Raw genomic sequence first — 9,929 nt, forward strand, 5'->3', positions numbered from 1 at the left:
AATTTGAAGCTAATAAATGAAATCATGAGGTATTTTTCCCTTGAATTCAAGAATATCAACTCTCATATAAGAATTTTGATAAAGCCTTCTATTATTTTTTCTTTGATGCCGAGAAGAAGAATGATCACTAGCATTATGGTGTGATCTACAATGGAAAAGGATTAACATCCTCCTCATTATTGCTAGAGGAACTAGTCTTAAAGTTATTCTCACCATCATCATCTTGACTCTTATATCGTTCAAGACACTACTTAAGTTATTGGATTTTTCTTCTCATTTCATCCATTTAAAGAGCATGAATGTCCCTCTTGAATTTGACCCACGACATCCATGAAAAGCCATGATTGTAAATCCTAAACTCTGATACCAACTTTAATAATACAAAATTAAAATATAAAGTTCATTACTCATAAAAGAGATACAAAACTTGATAAGTTGCCAAAAAACCAAGTCAAAGACTTCAATTCAAATATTGTCAAAAGATCTCAATACTTGATTAAAATTATCATTATATACTTAGAACAACCTTCCAAGTCTAGAAAAAAAAATGATTTAATTGAGAGTCGAATAAATAACTTTGGTAGAAAACTAGACAAATATTAACCAGCACATGTTTTTGATTTATTAGAAACACAGACACTTTGAAAGCTTAAAAACTAATACAATTATAATTTTATATAGAAAACTCTAATGCATACATACATGATTAGACAATTTAAAAAATATTACTTTCTAAACATGAAAATCATATATGACAAGCATATATTTCCATGCAATGAAAACATGCAAATTCAATCTCAAAATTAACCCATGAACTAATAGTAAATATCATCAAAAACTTTATTTATTTACATTGTCAATCCAAATTCAAATAACCCAACATCAGTCATCGAATCATTAGAGAACACTCCTGTGTCACTTGCAACCAATAAATCAATAGGCATCCTTTTGTGGCTTACATAGAGAAAACATGGCTGTAATTGCTCATGGGATGACTAGCTGTTTAAAGTTTCGATCATCCAACAACTACTGTGCCTTTGGATTTCTTCGGAGCAAACGAGTTAATCAATTATAGGCTTGCCGAAATTGTGGTGAATGGAGCAGAGGCCATTCAACTTTATTTACCCTGAGGGTAGAGCAGAGCAGGGCTTGAGCTTAGGTTGGTTTCTCTTTTAGGGTCAAGGCAACTGAAATATGAAAGCAACATCGTGCTTCCAAAGGAAATAAATGCATCCTTGAGTGCAACATAACGGCCATAAAGAATTCTATGAAACCCAACACTACACACGCATACTTGGAACTGAAAGCAGAAGAAACCCATCTTTTGAGATTGACAATGACAGGAGCAGGACGACGATACCTCGTAAAGAAGGGTTGGACATAAGCATGGAAAACCCATCTTTCATGATATAAAACTTAACTCCCAGTTGATCAGAAATACACATTTCAAACCAGCAACTAAATCAAAATTGAACATCGAATATCAACATAAACAAACCTGACTGATATATCAAATTAATGTAATCCACGTCTCAAGACACTGGTATTATTGAACCAACTTAGACACTGATATTATTGAATCAGTTCGACTTATTAATGATATAACCCAGCTCCGCCCCAAAACTGAGATTATATCCTGTGTTGCCGCAATCTTTAATTGCTGGTTTGTTTGGAAACAGATATGGAGCTGCGAACCCACCGTGTTGTTAATCATACTCAGATGATTCAGTGATTGGTGTGAATCAGGTTTCTGATGGCATATTGTAGAATGCCTCCATGATCAAAATATGCCAGTTCCACCTACACCAAAGTAACTAAACTTAGGCGCAAGCATATGAAGGAATTGAAGCATTTGAAATAAATGATATTATATTTTGAGGTGAAAAGCAAGGTTGAGTTTCCATCATTACCTCTGTATCAAAGCGTAAGGTACATGTAAATGACTTGCCATTGTCTGTCACCACTGTAACATCTTGACCTGGTCTAATCTCACTCACATTACTAGGCAGATCAATGCTGTAGCACTCATGCCCAGTCAAGCCAAGGGTCTCAGCATCCTCCCCAGGCTTAAAACAAAGTGGAATGATACCCATTCCCACCAAATTACTGCGGTGAATTCGCTCAAAGCTCTTGGCTATCACTGCTTTCACACCCTGGTCCAGGAACAATTTAAAGGATTACGATAAAAGCTTAAACGTCTAATGAAATTAGATGGGTTTCAGATGCTGGCAGAGACTGTACCAGTAGCATTGGACCCTTGGCAGCCCAATCACGAGAACTTCCACTCCCATACTCGGCACCAGCCAAAATAACTGTATCACGTCCCTCACTCTTGTACCTCTGTTAACCAAAGTAACAAAACCAGAATTGAAACAACATCAAGGCCCCAACACAAGAAATGTGATGCTTGTTTATGAATTCTTTATGATTTTGTTCAGTATTTAAGAACAATAACCTAAGCAATACATCTAAGATATATGAAACTAGCAATTGAAGTCATCCATATGATTAAAATTTATGGATACTGTATGTTTCCCCAGTAAGGAGTAGACTTAACCCAGAACAGCACTGATTTGGACCATGGTTATCTAATGTAGTTACTTATTTGTTTTGCTAATCACAACATTTTAGTCTTATGGCCCTGACCATTAATAACCCTGAGTTAAAGCATAACCCAGGATATTTTTGCTCCCAACTTTTCTCAGTCCAAACATAAAGCATAACTGGACTTGATAGTATATGAAGTAACTTAGAAGAAATTACCATTGCAACATCAAACACAGATAGTTTCTCTCCAGTGGAAATATGAATTGTTTTAGGCCCAACTTCTCCTCCTAACAGTTTGTTGACAAGGCGAATGTTAGCAAATGTGCCTCTTGCCATCACTTCATCATTACCACGGCGACTGCCATAGGAATTGAAGTCTCTTCTATCAACTCCACGTTCCATGAGGTATCTAGCAGCAGGACTGTCCTTGTGGATGCTGCCAGCTGGTGAAATGTGATCAGTTGTAATACTGTCCCCGAAGTTGAGCAAGCAGTAAGCATCCTTCACACCATGTGGTCCTGGCGGAGACATAGTCATGCTTTTGAAATATGGTGGCTCATGTATGTAAGTTGATTTGGAATCCCAAGCATACAGAGTGCCTGAAGGAACAGATAATTGATTCCACATGGGATTTCCCTTGGTGATTGCCTGATATGTAGCCTTAAACATATCAGGCAGAACACTCGAATGAACAACCTGCAGACCATCAAGAATAAGAAACAATGAGAGATCTGATCCGTAGCCTAATCAGACAATTCAAAATCAAACTATAGAAGGGAGAGTAGCTTACTTGAGCAACTTCGTCATTGGACGGCCAAATATCCCTGAAAAATATCTTCTTTCCATCTTTTCCCACGCCAATTGGCTCTGTTTCAAAATCAATACCCACCTGCAGCATTGTCCCCGCATGAGATACATAATGTCCAGCACATGTAAATCAACAATTGGAAAGGAAAGTGGTGACCACAGAGCAACAGGAAGAGTTACCATTCAAAGTGAAGTAATAAGTCCAGTTTTTTTTTAAAAAAAAAATACATAGAATATAAGTTGAGTACCGTTCCAGCAAGTGCATAAGCTACTACAAGTGGCGGTGAAGCAAGATAATTAGCCCTTGTCAAAGGATGTACACGACCCTCGAAATTTCTATTCCCAGACAACACAGCAGCAGCCACTAGATCTACAAATGAGTACAAAATCAACAATATCATCAGTTCAAATGATTCCTAGAGAAATATCAGGACAAGAAATGTGTGTAAAAAAGACTACCATTTTCAGTGATAGCTGATGCCACTGCTTCATCTATATCTCCAGAATTTCCGATGCAGGTTGTGCATCCATAACCAACAATATGAAACCCTAGCTGATTAAGATACTTCTGCAAGCCACTGCAGATGTCGTGCAGAAATCAGAAATGCATTGCTATAGCCGCATAAAGTTTACAAGCATCAGATCAGGACTCTAAACCATACCTCTTTTCCAAATATTTGGTTACAACCCCAGAACCTGGAGCAAGACTTGTCTTAATCCATGGTTTCACCTGATAAAAGAATGAAAAACTTACAAATCCAATCACAATCTCTTAGCAACTCAATAATTAATGTGATATAATCTCCTAACAAGACCATATACTTGGAAAATCAGCCTGGAGATTTTGTAATTCAAGTTTCACATGTCAACAATATAGAATATGTAGAAAAGATAATGGATAAAATTAAGCCTCTCTAGTTTTAATGGATGGAGGAAAAGTGTGCAGGATACTAACATAATCCAAAAACTTTTTTTAAACTAACAATGGTTTAATCCAGCATTAAAAAATTGGAGTCTCACATTCTGAAGCTTTTGAAATGATGTGAATAGATGCTCAGAATTTATTAGATTCACAACACAGACTCTTGAAAACATAAAAAAGAAACAAGGGAGGTTACAACAATATTATTAGCCAAATCACACTGTAGTACCAATCAAACACAACATATATAATTCCTCCAGAATTAGCAACGGAGTACGCAATATATAATTCCCTTCATCTGTTTTAGTCTGGTCAATGTTCCCTTTTATCTTGCAGTTGTATCCTTTATTCTGTTAAATATTGTTATAATCAGGATAGCATAAGCTGAAGGAAAAAAGTTTAAAAGAAGAAACATCCAACCTCCAATCCTAGTTCACAAGCTTTCTTTGCAACTAAAGCAGCTCCAAGCATGACACTAGGGTTTGAGGTATTTGTGCAACTAGTAATCGCAGCTATAACAACATCACCATGTCTGAGTTGGGCTGGAGTCCCACGAAAACTGAACTCAGCAACCTTGCTTTGAGATTCTTTTGGTATAGCAAATCCCTGTAATGCCATGAAAAAAGGTAAGAGACAGACAAGGGGGGGTGTTTCATTCACAGCAGGAAAACTAAGATATGACAGATATCAAACAATTTGATTACCAGAGCAAAATATGCTTTGGATAGTAGCAAAAGGACTGGGTTGGCTTGTTTATTTTGGAAAATCTTTCCATATTTTTCTTTGATGTATCTTTGAGACATTTGTAAGCTGATGCAATTGAATAAAAATGCAAAGGAACCCCTCCTTTTCTGCCTTCTTATGTTATTAAAACAAACTACAAACAATCTACTATTATTCTTTGAATAGAACCAAATTGTGGAACTTCCTCAATTACTTTTCTGCCCTTATTACTCTGATGACTTCCGTTTCCACCTAACCCATTTGCAACCCCCCTCCCCCCAAAAAAAAAAAAAAAAAAAATAGTGTAAACCGATGCCTTTTATGCAGTCTTGTAAGTTGATAAAATTCTCACCTTAAATCCAACCCTGTTGTCTAAGCATGCATGCCAATCAGCTTTCATTTCTCTCAACGGAACTCGATCATGTGGCCTGCAATAATCTGATTATGACATTGACCGAGAAATATTGGAATATAACAATCAGACAAAGAAGAAAAAAATTTAAAAATGTTTATAAGCATAACCTTTTAGGTCCTGAAATACAAGGTTCAACATCCTCGAGATTCAATGCTAGATAAGAAGAGTACATTCTCTCAATCTGGGGCTGAGGTCCGACCAAATAATTCACAATGACATAATTATATTTAGATAAAGAGAATTTTTTCACAGTAACATAATAAATACATTGAATGACCATACACTATGAAAGCAATGAAGTAATATATATTGTTTACCTCACTGTAGTCCACAAACATCCTGTTAGCTCTTAAATAGGATTCTATCATGGAGATCTGCATTATTTAGGTTTCCAAGTCAGCATATACAATGGCCACATTAAATGCAGTACAGTATCATTTTATGGCTTACAGTTTCATCACTTCTGCCTGTCAGTTTCAGATATTGCAGTGTGACATGATCCACAGGAAAGAAACCCATGGTAGCTCCATACTCAGGAGACATGTTGGCAATAGTAGCACGATCTGCTAGTGACAATTCACTCATGCCCTCACCTACAGACATTAGCAAAAGCCAAAAATCTAATGTGAGATAAAGAAATAGATTACATAGTGATCAAAACACAAATTGATGCACAAGGAGTATCAAAGGGTGTACCATAGAACTCCACAAACTTGCCAACAACCCCATGCTTTCTCAGCATTTGAGTCACTGTCAAAACCAAATCAGTGGCTGTCACACCATCTCTAAGTTTTCCTGATAACTTAAACCCAACCACACCAGGCAGGACCATGCTCATGGGCTGCATGCAAAGTGAAAGATACATTGGATGAATTGTTGATGGGAAAAATTACAGGCGTGAGACAAAGGCTACAGAAAGCACAAGCAAATAGAAAATTTCTCACTGGTTAATTGAATGCAGGTAGAAAAAGAATCAAGGAATCAGTTAGGGGATTGCAAATACATTTATGTCAATTAGAGACTCGTTCCAGATTGTAGACATTGAATGTAAATATAATAACAAATCTTTTACCTGGCCAAGCATTGCAGCTTCGGCTTCTATCCCACCAACTCCCCAACCAGCAACACCTAATCCATCTATCATAGTAGTGTGTGAGTCTGTACCAACAACACTATCAGGATAAAGCAAACCATTTGTGTTGAACACCACCCTCCCAAGGTATTCCAAGTTGACCTGGTAATCAAATTGTTAAACTTCAAACATCTGCATATGAATACATACCTATGCATTGCATTTTTTAAACTGACAGAGCTCATTCCCCTTGATTGCATCCAAGCATTTGTTATTTTTTTTTTTTTTCAAGAAACATGAAATGTCAACTGTGTTACCGCTCTGTTGAAAAAGCTGCCTCACCTGGTGAACTATACCAGACCCAGGAGGAACAACAAGCATGTTTTGGAAAGCATTTGAGCCCCATTTAAGGAACGCAAATCTTTCTTTGTTTCTTTGGAACTCAAGCTCCATATTAGCCTGCACTGCATTTTCTGATCTTGCCACATCAACCTGAACTGAGTGATCAATAACAAGATCAACTGGAACCTGCACACACAAATTCCACTGGTTAATTCCTTAAACAATAACATGGCAATCAAAATGTCTTCACCCAAGCACATGTCATAGCAGATAAAAATAGCAAACGACTTAGAAGCAACAAATTACATAAATTGAAATGGCAGTTATCCTGATGATGCAAAGAGAAAACAGCTCACCAATGGGTTGATCTTATTAGAATCACCTCCCAGATTATTCATCGCATCTCGCATGCAGGCAAGGTCAACAACAGCAGGAACGCCAGTAAAATCCTGAGAACAGAATCATAACAACATCAATAATAATTATAGCAACGATCAATAACAATGGCATGTATTTTCTCTATCAAAAAGTACACCGATCGAATGACCAATGTCATTTACCTGAAGAAGGACTCTAGCAGGCTTGAATGGAATTTCAACTAATTTAGGAGCAGTATTCTCCCAATCAATAATCTTCTCAACATCATTACTCTTAACCTGAAACTCATCGCAGTTTCTAATTGCCGATTCCAGGAGAATCTTAATTGAATACGGCAATCTATCTGCAATAACACACAAAAACCAACCAAACTCAATATCCAAAATCCCACGTCAAAAAAAAAAAATCAACTTTTCAGTAAAAAGATTCAAGCTTTAGCCAAAGAATTAAAAAAAAAAAAAAAAAAGGCCTGAACCTTTCATCCTAATAAATAGATTCTCATTCTTTGACAGATTCGACGGCAAACATAAATCACATAATGTCGAACTTCATTTATTTTTATCCTTTCTCAGTAACCAAACTCAAACTCAACAAACTAAAAGTACAAAAATACTAACCAATTCTGGGGTCATTGAGATCAGGCAAGCTATAGTATTTGCCAAATTCGCCACCAGGTTTCTCAAGTGTCTTCAATATAGACTTGAAAGGATTTTCATTCACTGTCAAGAAAAGCAAAAACCCACATCAAAGAAATCAAAATCATATTCACTTACTTCAAAACAATCATTTGGGTTACAAAATTTAGGATCAGATTTTAGTTTCAAGTTCGGATTTTTACCCATTTTGATAATCTGAGATTTCTCAATCTACAAGGAAATGAAGATTTAGCGCACTAAAAATCAGATCTGTAGAGAATTAAAGAGAGACAAAGCGAGAGTTGGTAGGTCTATTGGGAGGAGGAAAAAAGATTGTTGGGCACGTTGTGGAGTTTTGTCAGTATATTCTGGACGCAGTGTCCATCTTGATTATTTTTTCACTTTGTTTTTGTATCTGGTATATTTTAAGAGTATATTTTATTTAAAAGTATATTAAATTTTTTTTAATTTTTTTTTAAATTACTATATTAAAAAATAAATCACACTCTTATAATATTTAAAAAAACTAATTTATAAAACTGAAAAACCATAAAAATAGTCCAAGAACATAATATCAAACTAGAAAAAAAGTTTATTTCTAGCCCTCGATCTATCTTTAAGAAATTATTGAGGTTCAAAATAATTACCATCAAAATTCTCCAATGAAACACAATAACAACAAAATTAATCATTTTAGTGTTCAGGTAGTATATTGGTCTACACTTCACCGTAGGTTTGACCAATTATTTTTTTAAATGTAAGAAAAAAATTGAGAACATGAAGAATTTTTTAACTATGTTATTAAACCTGATCAAGTGGGTTAATTTTAAAATCTCTTGACCCAACTTTTTACCTAACTCAAGTTTTCAATTAAACCATGTGGGAGCTAACTCGACTTAAATCAATTGATTTTATTGGTCTAAATGCAACATTGATGATCGATAAAAACATCACCAAACCCATAAATTGGAGCAACTAAGGCAACTCGAGTTACCTGACAAACCTGCAAATCACGCTAACCTCATAGAAAGACAAAATAAAAAGACAAAAATTGACAAAAATATTTTTTAAAAAAAATCATAACAAAAAAAAAAAAAGAAAATGCATTACCACATTACCCGGTGGTCTTGTGTATTTGGTAAGGCAGCACAGCCAACTTTTCAAACTACTATTTTTTTTAAAATGCAACAAATTAATGTTTTATTTTGGATGTATTTTTATAGTTTTGATGTATTAGTATAAAAAGAAAAAAAAAAAAAAAAAACACCCTGAGCATCTTATAATTTACTATATTTCACACTTTAGCTCTGTTGTTTTGAAAAATATAATTTACATCCTTAACTTTATAATTTCATTACGCTTCACGTAACACACAAAAAAGCAACAAAAAATGTTAGATTATTTTCAGTTTGCCATTATATTCAATATAATGAATAAATAGCCATTCTTGCTTTTAAAATAACATATTACCACTAAAAAAAAACTGCCATTCTCTTTGCCAAACATGAAACCCTAGCCACCGGCTTGAATTCAGTCGAAGAAACCCTTAACATTCTCTTTTGTTTCTCTACACTTTGGACTCTGCTGCAAGTGTAGATGAAAAGAATAGGAGGTTGGAATTCCATAAATTCATGCCATCATTGGCTCTTTATTGTTTTCAATCAAGAAACCCTCAACAATCTCTATGTCACCTCAACTAGATTTTTGTTGTGTTGTGCAGTATTCTTGTATTGTCAAATGGCATTGCATTTTTCAGTTTAATTCACAGTCCATAGAGGAAATTATGGTTTCTAAGAGGGAGATAGGACAAGGCATTGGAAGAGGATGAACCAATTTTCCAAGGGGAGGCTATGAAAAAAACAAATGTAGGAAAAGGGCAAAAAAAAGAACCATAAAATTTTGAAAATTTTAACCTTTAGCATAGATTCACCAAGTGTTTTATCTTCATGTTTGGCAAAGAGAGTGATAGTTTTTTTTTAATGGTAATTTTATTGTTTTAAAGCAACATGGGCTCTTTAATTATTAAATTAAATATAATGAAAAACATGTAAATTTTTTATTATTTTTTTTTGTTATGTAAAGTGTTAT

The 9,929-nt window shown here is 35.0% G+C and overlaps 1 protein-coding gene across 1 annotated transcript; it reads right to left on the minus strand.

Annotated features, from left to right (window-relative positions):
• Window positions 1–1,374: 1,374 nt before the first annotated feature.
• On the minus strand, window positions 1,375–8,213 carry LOC118029900 (aconitate hydratase 1). Its single transcript, XM_035033868.2, has 20 exons — window positions 8,045–8,213; window positions 7,824–7,925; window positions 7,389–7,549; window positions 7,185–7,277; window positions 6,829–7,014; window positions 6,487–6,648; window positions 6,111–6,255; window positions 5,865–6,007; window positions 5,732–5,788; window positions 5,522–5,601; window positions 5,352–5,427; window positions 4,697–4,882; window positions 4,017–4,084; window positions 3,814–3,932; window positions 3,603–3,724; window positions 3,338–3,436; window positions 2,764–3,243; window positions 2,242–2,340; window positions 1,911–2,153; window positions 1,375–1,800 (listed from the first exon to the last, which is right to left on the minus strand). Exons 1-20 carry the CDS (start codon window positions 8,046–8,048, stop codon window positions 1,726–1,728), a joined length of 2,700 nt encoding a protein of 899 aa, XP_034889759.1. The 5' UTR covers window positions 8,049–8,213; the 3' UTR covers window positions 1,375–1,725.
• Between the last annotated feature and the right edge of the window lie 1,716 nt (window positions 8,214–9,929).

The sequence above is a fragment of the Populus alba genome, chromosome 5, assembly GCF_005239225.2.
Source record: "Populus alba chromosome 5, ASM523922v2, whole genome shotgun sequence".
NCBI lineage: Eukaryota > Viridiplantae > Streptophyta > Magnoliopsida > Malpighiales > Salicaceae > Populus > Populus alba.